The sequence below is a fragment of the Branchiostoma floridae genome, unplaced genomic scaffold (genome assembly GCF_000003815.2).
Source record: "Branchiostoma floridae strain S238N-H82 unplaced genomic scaffold, Bfl_VNyyK Sc7u5tJ_1439, whole genome shotgun sequence".
Classification (NCBI taxonomy): domain Eukaryota; kingdom Metazoa; phylum Chordata; class Leptocardii; order Amphioxiformes; family Branchiostomatidae; genus Branchiostoma; species Branchiostoma floridae.
In genome coordinates this window covers 395,574-409,198 of record NW_023365716.1, presented here as the reverse complement: position 1 = coordinate 409,198, position 13,625 = coordinate 395,574, and the positions used below count along the sequence as shown (strand labels likewise).

General features: G+C 42.0%; 4 protein-coding genes across 4 annotated transcripts in view; 2 read left to right on the top strand and 2 right to left on the bottom strand.

Annotated features, from left to right (window-relative positions):
• LOC118407668 (tropomyosin-1-like) overlaps window positions 1–13,625 on the bottom strand; it is a 1,169,601-nt gene that overhangs the window by 761,495 nt on the left and 394,481 nt on the right. The window lies entirely within an intron of this gene.
• The window catches only part of LOC118407610 (zinc finger protein 25-like), an 865,280-nt gene that overhangs the window by 488,824 nt on the left and 362,831 nt on the right, over window positions 1–13,625 (top strand). The window lies entirely within an intron of this gene.
• LOC118407627 (zinc finger protein 525-like) overlaps window positions 1–13,625 on the top strand; it is a 976,997-nt gene that overhangs the window by 609,474 nt on the left and 353,898 nt on the right. The gene's annotated exons all lie outside the window — the stretch shown is intronic.
• On the bottom strand, window positions 196–3,319 carry LOC118407686. The gene is made up of 6 exons (XM_035808203.1): window positions 3,028–3,319; window positions 2,406–2,465; window positions 1,927–2,114; window positions 1,380–1,527; window positions 640–820; window positions 196–332 (listed from the first exon to the last, which is right to left on the bottom strand). Exons 1-6 carry the CDS (start codon window positions 3,187–3,189, stop codon window positions 196–198), a joined length of 876 nt encoding a protein of 291 aa, XP_035664096.1. The 5' UTR covers window positions 3,190–3,319.

Genomic DNA, 13,625 nt, shown 5'->3' with positions numbered 1-13,625 from the left:
AATGTGAGTTCTTCTGATCACCGAATCCAATCAGTTCCCGGCGTTGTATCAATCCTTTATAACGACGTCTTGACGCGTTTAAAATCAATATAAAAACCCTCATGTAATAGGCCAGGGCGCCGCCATATTTCTGGATCCTGGTACTTTATGACGTCATGTAGACCAGGTGGACGCCATTTTGTGTTGTTCTCTTTTTCACACGAAATCAGCAGGTATCGGGCCCTTCTTCTCTTCCTGCACACCTGGCGCTGCACCTGAATCCACCTGGTAGGCAGGTGGCACCTGGGCCGGATTCTGGGCCACGGACACCTTCGGTTGGCTACCCTGGACACCTGTTGTGGCAAGGGAGGAAAACGATCAACTTTTAGTTGTTGACGGTTGAATTAACGACAGTTGGATTATCTCGATGAAGATTGTTGGGTATTGGATTATCTGGATTTAGAGAAATTTAATGTGACGACACGGAATCGAATCAAACACTGTTTTATAGTAACGAAAACGGATAATATGTATGACACATTTGCTAAACAGTTTAATATAACGAGTCTAAAATCGACACTATTGTATCCAATGGGAACAGGTAAAAGTATTACAATCGGAATGTAGATTCCGCTCTTTAGGTTCGAGTCTACTTCATACTCAAGTCGCCAAATTTCCCATACTGGAGCTTTCTGGCTGCCGGTTGCTTATCTTTCAACGCCACAAGCAAAATACATGAAGACACAAATAACAACGCTTGGTACAAACCCGGGTTTCCCTGCATGATCACAATGTTTCCCTGCGTTCCGTCCGGTACCGGGCCTGCAGCGTAAATCACTGTCTACAGAACAATTACACAAAAACACAAACAGTTGGTTCAGCTGCAGTGGAATATAACCAGCTGCTGCCGCGCCGAAGGTCTGAGAAGCTGGCTAAACAGACATATGTATAGATACAGAGGCTCTTGTGTTATACCTGCTATACAGATACAGATACAGAAGCTCGTGTGTTACGCTGTTCAAAGGACGGTCATGTCGGCTATGTTGATTCAGATACAAACCTCGTTCACGTGCATCATAAAAATCATTATAGCGTACACATCAACAACATATTCTGAGGTTGAAACCACGAAATAAAAAACACACCTTCAATGCACCTACAATTTTGTAACTGCGGCCACGTGTGAGTAACCTTGTGGGACATTCAAACTGAGTAAGGCCGAAAATTTAGTGTGTGAGATGTTTTGTGACTTTTAGTGCCTACCGTAGTCTCTAGGACCATCGACTAGCCACTTTCAATTCTCTGTGAGGTTCCACAGTTAATGCAGTGTCTTAAACATATTCCTTTTTATCAAAAGGGCGGAACGTTAGGTAACAATGGCAATGGTCTGCAGTACCCACCTGTCCCGCATCGCGTCGCATAGTGCAGAGCCCGACGCAGCTCATGATGGACACCGCGAACCCGAGGATGATCTCAATCACGGCCAGGACGATGTTCGTGGCGTGAAGGCCGATGGCGGACGCGCTGCAGTCGTAGGCCTTGAAGTTCCTGGGGAGAAAGTTTCGACCGTGAAAAGACATTTTCAACCTATTCGGGAAAACAACGTTCTACGTACACAGCCAGAAAGATAATCCGTATTTGCCCTAGGTTTACGTGACTGCAAATCATCATCCTCAGATGTCGCTGTTACAGTGGTACAAAATCAGCTGTTTTTGTACGTGTCTGTAAGCGTTTTTATTGGAATTTCGAAGTCACGTTATTACTTACCACATATCTGGTTCAGGTATGTGGACGGGTTGTTCTTTTGACGCTCCTGGGCGGCGTAGTAAGCAAGAACTGTTTACAAGGACATTCACCTTTGACACATTAATCCACAATGCATCACACTGCGCATTTGCCATTTAAACTGTGAATGGGCTCATAACAAGCCACTGTTTTTTTACTTACGACAAGTCTGGTTCTTCGTATTGGGACGGGTTGTTCTTATAGTCTTGTTGTGCAATGTAGTAGGCTCGCCAGTCGTGTTGACGGCAGGCGTACACGTAGTGGTTCCACACGATTGCGATTGCCGCTATGGCGATGCAGCACACACACGTCAGGATCACGAATATACCCACAACCATGGAGGCTACGATCTGTGGACGGGTGGAGGGAAAATCAGTCAGAAAACAAGACGTTAACTGTCTCTGACTATATTGTATTTTTTTTCACTGTTCCAAATATATCGTAAAAAAAGCAAATTTTAAGAAAATGCGTTAATCCCCCCGCCTCACACACACACACAAACACACACACACACACACACACACATACAAATACACACACAGCTACAAACACAGACACAATTACTCTCACACACACGCACACGCACACACTTCTACAAACACATTGTCACACAGTCACAGGCAAGAAATGATGTGACTCACCAGGCACTTATTTGTTGGTTTCTTTGCGCTGTTAACACCCAGAATGCCTGTCGTAAGGACCTGTAAAGACATCAACAGTCGACAGAGATCCATGTAAACTGGTGAAAATAAAGTTTATTTCAATTCTTGAAAGGTGACCGCCTATAGGTCAGAGCTAAAGTTCAAATGTTGAAGGATACTAGTATAAGCACTTAAAAAGTTGACCGCTATAGTTCAAAGTTTAAGTTCAAATGTTGAAGGATAGGTAGTGTAAGCACTTGAAAAGGTGACCGCTATAGGTCAAAGTTAAAGTTCATATGTTAAAGGATAGGTAGGGTAGGCACTTAAGTAAAGGCTTGGGACCTATCAGCCGTCTCCTCCAGACAAGGGCATTTATGAAATGTCCCAATGTTTTCACTGTTGAATGTTCTCGGGGGATAAAGTTTAAAGGTCAAGGTTCAGCGTTAAAGGTTAAAGGTTAGGGGGTGCCAAGCCTACCTCTGGGCCAGAGCATTGCCGGAATCTCCCAAGAATCTCACCTCTACGTGTTTGTCACTTCTGCATGTTTTGGTGATACAGTTGAAAGGTAGAGGTCTTAGGTTAAAGGTTAGGTTAAAGTTCAAAGGTTAAGAGCGGAACCAACCAGCAGCCCGCTCCAGATAGGTGCGCTGATGAAGTGTCCCACAGCTCCCACGCCCCTAGCGGAGAAGTTGATGTCTGCAGCGACCCCTAGCGTCACGCTGAGTGACCCCAGGACCACCATAGCCCAGCCCAGTCCGCGGACAGCCTTGGGTTCGTACGCCATGTCTTCTGCACACTAAACAAACAAACAAACAAACAAACAAATTACAGCGATCCCTAGCGTGACGCTGAGGGAGCCCAGTGCCACCATAGCCCAGCCCAGTCCGCGGACAGCCTTCGGTTCGTACGCCATGTCTTCTGCACTCTAAACTAACAAAAAAACAAACAAATTACAAGTCAATCGCAATACAATAGGCCGGACAGAGTACTACATATTAGTCCGAGGACGGCTCAAGTGTCACTTGTGTTTTAGCCTTGGGTTCGTACGTCACGTCCTCTGCACTGTAAACAAACAAACAAACAAACAAATTACACGTCACTAGCAAAACAATAGGGTGGTGAGATCGCTGCTCAGTCAGCGGTTGGCTCTGTTGCTATACGCCATGTCTTCTAAACTCTAAACAAAGAAAAACAAACAAAGAAATTACAAGTCTATTGGCAAAAAAATATAGAAGCTCTGGTTTTGTATCTATCTATCTAATCTCTCTCTCTCTCTCTCTCTCTCTCTCTCTCTCTCTCTCTCTCTCTCTCTCTTTATATATATATATATATATATATATATATATATATATATATATATATATATATCAGACCATGCGCTCTTGCTTTCTTAAATCGTGCGTGCTGATGTTATCAGGTTTTTGCAACTTACTTGCCGTGGAATTAATTTTCATATGTTAATGAACCTCCCCTCCCTCATGTTCATCATTAAACGTATCCAAACGTATCATAAAGCTAGACCTGATGTGAGATTGAACCTGACCTAAACACCCCCGATCCAGCAGTGTAGTATTTACGTGCCTATAAATAACACAGTTCAAAAACAAGGTCACACGCCTGGGCCTTTAATCGACCTTGACCCGCGGCCGGCCGCCTTCCCAAACCCTATTCACATACCGATGTCATGAAAACCAATACAATTAAACATATTCGGAAATAGGGACACACACAGACACGCACATGCACACACACATACACACATGTACACACGCACACACACTCACACAGAGTTTTAAGGAGGTATTTAAAAAGCCAAAGATCTAATCATTCCTCCATCTGCGCTTCTTGGAAATCCGACGCTGAGTCATAAATGCCAGCCGAGATTATTAGATAGATCTGTACCATAGTGGAGGCGATTCTTCAAGCAGATGTTGTGTCGGGGGTAGTACTAGTAGCCGTACTAATTCCGACATGCCGCTTCTACCATAACCCCCTCCCTCAGTTTGGAGAATGAGAATCCCGGCCACAACAGTCCAGACCCAACCTCTGCTCGTAGAATAGGCGGAGGCTGCATGAAGGAATGAAGTACGAAATCCCCACTCCGGCCCCTATCACTGGTATCAGCACACGCATCTGGTGTGTATCCCATTTTCATCGCAAGTTTTCGTAGCCAACAGTTATTAGCAATACATAATCTTATTACATACACATACCGCTCACCTACTAACTAACGATGGTTACCGTTGGATCGAACGTAAAGAGTCCGTAAACAAACCGTACACTCGACGCGCTGGCAGCGTAGTGGAGGAGTCGGTCAGACAGAACGTTGACCTCTGAAGGGTTGTTGTTGTTTCAAACGGAAGTAAACGTCATTTTCGGGAGAGAGGTACGGGCTGTTTTTGGCTGGGGTTCAAGTTTGTCATTAGCTTTGTCCTCGGGTAACCTCTGGGAGCGACCACCGGAGTGGGGATTTGTTACAGCCTCCGCATATACTTACTTATTCACATTTTGATAATTGTTATTTTATGTACTACTGCTTTATTCCAAGTAAATGTTCTACTGTATAATTTACGCATGTTCGATGACAGCCAACATCAGTATTGCTTATTGAGATGCCCTCTGTATTGCTTTGTTCCAATTTCAATAAAATAACTGTAAATGTAAATTTAAGGTGGATCTTTTGGAAGTTTTGACTTGTGAATCTTGGTGGTGGTTACAACACTGTAGTCACGGACAGAATGGCTGTGCACTGCACAATACATGCCATACCCGGTTACCTATATTGTAAATATGATACGAAATAGTTGTCGTAGTATTTACACGTAAGAGGCAAACACATGATTTGCTGTAGTGAAGAGGATAATCAAGCATCATCATCAGCATTATCATAAGTAATCAATATATGGCATTAATCGTGAACTTGTCAAGAACCACCCAACTCTTGCTGTTATGGAAATACGTATAACAAAATGAAATTTCATCAATGTTCCTGCTCAATGTTGATGGACGACTCCAGGAAGAATAGAGTTATGATAATAATTGTAACTCTAATTGGAGATCGAAATAAACAAACAAACAAACAAACAATGTCACGTAATGCCAGTTATGTTTTTTTTCTGAGACGGGAGGATGGCTATGGTATTTCTTACCAGACCCTCCATGTACCAACCCTCCCTCGATGAATACCGCACGTTCCCTTGCTTTCATCAGAACCGTCAGTGTACCAACCCCCCTCGATAAATACTGCACGTTCCCTTGCTATGCAACGGATTAAAACAAGCCTGAAGGCAGTCGTTGTTACTTAGCTTAGACAGTTAAACACACAGGTGACAGGCAAACACCTAGGTGACAGGTAAACACACACTCAGGTAACTCAAGCATATCGCCAGGCATGCCATGACTAAGTCATTGACTCCAGCTCCCTGTTGGTAGACTTCCAAATAGGTGACACATTATCAGACATACTTATAGACAAATGTGAAACCTAAGCAGTTATAATGACATTTTCAAGTTGCGAACATTTACTGTAGATACAATAAATAAGAACCTGCCACATGTGCGATGTGAGCGGATCAAACCAATCCGGCCAAAATGGGGTAGGGAATTTCCCGAGCATCCTCGTAACCCCTGCTTCGCCTATTGAGTCAGTTAAGTCAAGCTTGCCTAAGCTTGATGTTTCTGACTTAGGGAGAAGAGATGCTGCTACAGTTATCGCTATGGGCCGCTCTTCATCACCATGATGGTAACATCAGGCCCTAAGAATTCTGATTTTAAAAAAGACACTTTGATACAAAGTTGACAGAACTGAGTTGAAAGTTTCAATTTGAGTACAAGGTTGGTTTCCCAAAATTTGAAAGTTGTTGTTGAATATCAGGACCATCTGGATCATTCTGTAGGGTTTAATAGTGTTTCTTTGAAAACCAGTAGAGAAAAATATTTGAGTTTTTGACCAGTATTTTATGCTAATCTGTCCCTGCCTTTGTTTCCAGCATGTAGACAGTCTGGGGGTTTTATTAGTTTATGTATTTATGGGGGTTAATTCAGCCCTCCAGCTGGTGGGATAGTCACAATAGGGAGTACTTCCTCAGTGCGTTGCCCTGGGTTCACCGGATTCATTACTTGAACTACTTAAATATTATATTATATTCTTTAATGTGAAACATTTATAACTAATTAATAACTTCTTATGTGTCAATACAATGTTAAGACTGTTAAACTAACAGACTATAGTAAATATCATGATGTTACACATTGAATGATTGTTACCCAAACTATTGGGGAAATGGCAACACTTTGAGAAAATGTGATCAGAAATAGCTCCATTACCTGCAGGGAAAGTACGCGCCTTAGTTTCCAGCGTGTGACGTCATCATCACGAGAACAAAAACACGTTTGTGGTATGTGACATTGATCAATATAACCACACAAACCTAAGGTTCTACATTCGGTACTGTCGGGGGAGAGAAGCTAGTACTCAATGACTCGAGGGAAAAATGCGTGTCAAGTGCCATTTCCAAGGGCACAGGTCCTATTCATTCATTCATTCATTAATCCATTCGTCCGTTCATTCATTCATTCATTCATTCATTTATTCATTTATTCATTCATTAACTCACTCACTCACTTATTCATTCATTCTTTCATTCATCTTCCTTAGGATCTGCAATTTCATGACACAAACAAGTCTGAGAGCGTCAGGGTAACACGGAGCTAAGAGGCTGCACTGTCATGGCGGGAACTTGAGAAGGCTCTTTCCAGCTCATTGCTTACTTAACTAACTTAATCCTCTTTATCCCTTGTGAGACATAAGGCCATGCGTATATCTCTATATAAGGCCAGGCGCCATTTTGCTACCTGGTGGTGACACGTCCTCACCAGGTGAGACGACGGTTTGTTCGACTACGGTTTTCTCTCTCCTAAACCTGCTTATTTTACAGTACCTGCCTCTTGCAAGACACAGTAAATGTACATTTTGGGTAGTTGTTGTGGGACTTAAACACTTATAAGATGTAAAGTTTGTCCTGCCCTACCCATGGTAACTTCCCAGTTCGATCAGTAGGGACATTCCGCTGCCATTTTGGTCGGGACTTTCCACAGGTGACGTCAGCAGACCTGGATTTAGTTGGGTACAAGGAAAGACGGAGTTGTGACGCCTGTTCTCACTGGACATTCGGCAGTGAACGATATCCCTATGGCTTAAAGGACTTCAGTGACTTACCCTTGATCCCTACGACTATACTATAGCTACAGGTACGTCGCAGCTATTTGGTACTTTTTACAAGACAGGAGGATACCTATCTAACTGTTTAGACATGTAAGTAGCCATCAAAAATACATAAATTAGAATTGTATCACCCTGGTTGAATAGATAAATAAATAAACAAATAAATAAAGTGTTGTTGTAGGGCTAATGTCAGGATTTGACTATAGAGATTATTGACTGAAGAAGGCTTTTAGTTATAATTGTTACCTCCATGAAATGTCATGGAGGTTATATTTTTAAAGTAGCGTCTGTCTGGCCGTGTACAAGATAACTCAAGAACGGCTAAATGGATTGGTTTCATACTTGGTGTGTTGGTGGGGTGTGATAAAAGCCGGAATTGATTAGATTTTCGGCCTCCTAGCAACTTTCGTTGTTACTGCAGCGCAACTTCCGGTTTTGCTATATTGTGCTCTGAAGAAGTTATGGTCACGAATTTTGAGTATTAGATAGCTTTTGTGGTCAGGAATAAATGACATACGTTTGGGCCCCCTAGCGACTAGTTTTTGGATAGCCGGGGCATTTTTGTCAAAAAGTTATGAAGTGGATAACTAAAGAAGGGAACAACGAATTTTCATGATTTTGGTATGTAGGTTTCTTAGACAATGTTATATAAAATAAAATAACAATCATGCAAAATAGGAGTACCTTTGCATAATTAATGAGACTAATTTATCATAACAGTTTTTTTCAATATATCTCTTGTCCCGGACATGAAATGGTCATGACTTCTGGGTGGTAAATAGCATTCAGCGTCATGACAGAGTGGAGCAAGTTTCAGCTCCCTAACATGTAATATCAGATCTTTAGGGGCGTTTTGTCAAGACATTCCAAAGAGGCTAACTGCAGAAAGGAAAGACAGATTGGCATCACTTTTAGCATACAGGTAGCCTAGACAAAGATGTACATCATGAATGGTTATTGACATATATGTTATGCAAATTGGACTTGATTGCATAATTAATTAGGATCTTGTTATAACAATTTTGTTCAACCGTTTGTGTGTTGAGTGTTCGCACCTATATATCTATGTGCCGTTTGCCACATGTGTATGAGGTTTGGCACGTCGCCTGTAGTCAGTAGTGAAATAATGCACGTCCCTTTCTTTTCGCCGTATCTGTTGTCATAATCGATGTAATAATATCAGAAATCACCCCTATATCTGCGATATTTTGGAACAGGCATCATTCACTGTTTGTTAATCAGCTTATCTCGAAGCAGATAGTGAGGTTATTATTTGTTTCCCCACTGATAGCCTTGAACAGATGTCTTTTCTTTCTGGAACAGTTGGCATCGCAGAGCAACTGTTTGGCGGACAATTTTGAATATGATAATTAATTGTATTTATGTACTTGTGCGTTTGGGGACATGTGGTGTTATATTTCGTTTGTGCTGTTAAAATGTTTCGTGCTCCGCCTTGCGTTGCGCTGAAGTTGTGTTGGTATGTACTTGGTTTTATTAAATATCTACTATCTTGATGTGTTTGGTAATTCCTTATATAAAATGTCGACGTCGTATGGCAACTGTTAAGGTATCTGTAACAGTTGACTCCTTAGAGCAGTATCCGGTATCCCGGCAGATAGTGAGGTTATTTTTTCACCAGTGTTAGCCTTGAACAGATGTCTTTTCTTTCTGCATCAGTTGGCATGGTAGTGCAACTGTTTGCGGTACCCCGGACAATTTTGAATATGATAATTAACTTTGTATTTATTTACTTGTGCCTTCGGAGACCTGGTGTGTTATACTTCGTTTGTGCTGTTGGATGTTTCGTGCTCCGCGCGGCGTTACGCTAATGTTGTGTTGGTATGTACTTGGTTTATTATATATCTGGCATCAACTTGCCCCCCTAACCGACATGTAGGTATTGGTTGATGGACATTTTGTGTCTTATTGCTTGTGTTGAAGATGCGTTTGTATTTCTTGTATTGCATTATTGTATTTCTTGTATCTTATATTACAACAAAGCAGTACAGTTGCGGTTTTACCCGGTACGTGTTACATAATGTCTGTGCTGGAAAATCAATTAATAAGAAAATACAAGTGATCATCAACAAACATAAAATCTACAAAAAACACTCAATATTTCATGGAGGTAGGAGGTCGCATAACTCTAATTTCTATAAGAGACTACCTGGTCCGAACACGCAAGAGGGGACTCCTCAATTCTGTCACAAGCAAATCTACAGTCAAACCTGTCTAAGAAGACCGCTCATCCGACCTATATGATACAATTCTATAAAGCAAATCTACAGTCAAACCTGCCCAACAAGACCACTCGGCCGAACTATACTACATTTGTATATGGTATATATATAGAAAACAGGTGGTTACTATGATTGACTCTTGGCCAGTCTTGATACATGAACACAAAAATGTGGTCACAATGGCCAGGTGACCCTTATGTAGGGATGGTCACTTGTACATGTTTGATATTCTCCAAGCAGAGGTGAGGGAGCTTGGTAACGTTAGTTCTGATTTTTACCGGCTCGCTGCCGTGTCGTGTCTTTCACAGTCGTATCTTATAGTTATACCTCCTCTCCAGGTAGAGGTTGTTGGGAAAATCATGACCTTTTTTTCATCAATCTTTTTGACCGGCCTTCCCACCAACCGGACCATGTCGCAACCAAGAAATCGGGAATTTGGCTTCCATGGTCGGGAGGGCGTAATTCACACCTACACGCCAAGTGAAGTCGCTATACGTGGAAGTGGAGTTTGATAGGGTAGCGATTAGCTGTTAATAGGCTTTGAGCGGCTCCGTTCCCCAGCACAGGTTGGTGGGAAGACCGGTCGAAAAAAAATTGATAAAAGAAGAAAAAGGTCACGATTTTTCCCTCCAACCTCTGCTTGGAGAGTATACAAACTGACTGTAAATCATCATCGTCAGGTTAATTTGTCGCTTATGTGATACGCGCTTTGATACTTACATGGTGTAGTTGTGTTCTCCAGTGGTGTGATCAAATCCAGTGGGTGGGACTCCTGTTACACACTGTACTCTTGGACAAGTCCATCTTATACTTAAGTGCCTTTCTCAAGGGCACAACATCAAGTCCAGCCACGTATTCAAGCTCAGTACGACCAAGGGCTGAACCAACAACCCTAACCACAACGACATTTATCTATTTTGGTCATTCATCCCTAGCATCAATCCATCCATCCATCCATCCATCCATCCATCCATCCATCCATTTATTTTGTACATTTAGGAGCCCTTTTGTAGGTTCTTTAATTTCAGTAGTAACAAACAACTCTGAGCGCGTCAGGGGTCACCTTTACCTGAAAGGCGTCGCGGTCACAGGTACAATCATGACAGAAACTTGAGAAGGTCCTACTCAGCTCCTTGGGTGACTCCATAATATATTCTCACTCGCGTTGCCTCGGTGGCGGATTAAGGACTGGGGTGAGAAGACCTCGGCACCTGCTTCTCCCGAGAGTACCATTATTCCCTTAAATTAAGTTCCTGCCTGTCCCTTCATTTAATTATCTCCCAATCCTTATTCTTCTCCTTTTTCTTTTCTCAATCCTTATTCTTCTCCATTCCCTTTTTCAAATCCTTATTGTTCTCCATTCCTTTCCCTACTCCTTTAGATTTTCTCCCTCACCTCTGTGCCTTTTCGTACAAACTTCTCTACGTATGCATGACATTAAGCCACCTTGACAACACACCAAAATTTCCAAAAAATGTCGTAACTCACCCACAGCGGAGTCAGTAATACATTAAACCACTACTGTCGTCAGGAGAAGAATGTCAGGTGCTCCTCCAGGCCTGCGGTGACAAGCCAAGTGTTGTTCTGCTCCATTAGGCTCCTTTGGCGGGATTACAAGGAATACAACAGGCCTAGCAGTGATGCAGCCGTGTCTGAATACCTAACTCCGAAGTCAAATGATACTGAGTTGAATCAATCTCACCTGCGCACCCGAACACGTGCGATCCACATTCAAATGCAAATTACACACAAAAATGAAACGAGCTTCGGAAAACATTTGAAGACCCGCGAATAAGCTCTTGGAGAACAAACTGCACACCCTAGGAAGGGTGAGCAAACAAATAAACAAATAATGGAACGAAAGAGTCAGACAACAGAACTTTTCTGAGAAACACTCGCCCACCAAAGAACATTCCATAACACGAAGGCGGCAAAGCAACGTACCTTCTAGATTAGTGACACTATAACCATAGGAAACTACTCTGTCCTTTGATGCCGGCAAGATACGTTTCCTAAAACGTTAATCTGCTACGCTACTAAAATTCTTTGATTGATTGATTGATTGTTCCCCGAAGTTTAAGATGTCACCGGCTTGCACATGGCGTGTACAGCGCTACGGGAGCTCTGCTAGGCAACGTCCTGTTCGTGCGGCTCATGATTCACTTGTGAACTAGAGTTCGGCGAATTCATACCTCCATGAAATATTTAGAGCTTTTGTAAATTCCATGCAATTACATACATTAACATGATTTATGCATGGTGTTGTTCATCATTGACTAACGTACACATGTATAAAATTCCCATCATTAATCATAAAGTGGTTTTGCAAATTTTACATCAATTATACAAATAAGTTCCTCATTACCATATTTGGTACATGCTTATATTCCACCTATCATAATTAACATGTGCTACAATTATTGAAGTAAAGTTATTGAAAACAATGGAATTATACAATTTTCTCAATAATTATGCAAATTAAATCATTTGTATAACATGTCTATCATTATGAACATCTTTGCCTAAGGTACCCGCATGCCTAATATGATGCCAATCCATCAATCCTTTCTGCAGTTATCCTCTTCGGAATGTCTTGACAAAAACGCCCCTGCAGTTCCAATTAAATGTTAGGGGGCTGAAACTTGCCCAACTTTGCCATGACACTGAAAGCTATCTACCACCCAAATGCCAAGACCATATCACGTCCGGGACAAGAGATACATAGAAAAAACTGCTGTGATAGAATATTCTCATTAATTATGCAAATGTGCTCATATTTTGCATAATTAGTATTTAATTTTTTTGCAACATTGTCTAAGGTACCTACATACCAAAAATCATTTTAAAAAATCCGTTATTCCCTTCTTGAGTTATCGTCTTCAGAAGTTTTTGACAAAAATGTCCCTGCTATCCCAAAACTAGCCACTAGGGGGCCGAAACTTATGTCACTTATTCCTGAGCACAAGATAATACTCAAAAATCGTGACCATAGCTTGCTCAGAACACGAGATAGCAAAGCCAGAAGTTGCGCTGCGGTACCAAGGGAAGCCGCTAGGGACCCAAAATCTAATAATTTCCAGCTTTTACCACACCCCACCAACACACCGGGTATGAAACCAATCCACCCAGCCGTTCTTGAGTTATCTTGTTTACACACACAGAGACAGACAGACAAACGCTACTGAAAATATAAACTCCATGACATTTCATGGAGGTAATTAGTGGGAGTTTTAAGCAGCTAGCTACACCTGGGTGTAGCTAGCTAACTATTTGTACACCTGGGTGAAGTAAGGAATGTCGTATCAAGTGCCTTTCCCAAGGGTACAATGTCTGGAGTACGGCTTGTATCAAACTCGGCACTACTAGACTCTGAGTCCGAGCCGAACGCTCTACCACTTACGCCACACACGATGATATTGAAGTGCCGTCCAGACATCTTTCACTTTGTCATTGTCAGTGGTTTGGAGTTTTATAAAGAAACAACAAAAAGTGTCACACTTAACAAAAGTGTTTTAGGATGTCCGTAGAATCAGCTTGTACAGTTATTTTAAAAACACAAACTGCCATAGAATGTGTCACAAACTGCCATAGATCCACTCGCGAGCTGACAGCCAAGATCGCTCCCCGATACCCACCTGACTGTAATGACGTCAAACCCTGTCTGACGGGTGCAAACTCACGTAGGGGACACGCCTTCAGACATTGTAAACTCCAGAACCTTCTTGAAGTTACATTTTACTTTGATTTTTTTTCAAC

Excerpts from the sequence above, each read along its gene's own strand:
- LOC118407686 (XM_035808203.1), bottom strand. The coding sequence starts at position 3,189 with ATGGCGTACGAACCCAAGGCTGTCCGCGGACTGGGCTGGGCTATGGTG. Across the intron at positions 2,466-3,027 it reads CTATCTGGAGCGGGCTGCTG|GTCCTTACGACAGGCATTCT; the intron begins GTTGGTTCCGCT and ends ATGTCTTTACAG. Across the intron at positions 2,115-2,405 it reads AACCAACAAATAAGTGCCTG|ATCGTAGCCTCCATGGTTGT; the intron begins GTGAGTCACATC and ends ACCCGTCCACAG.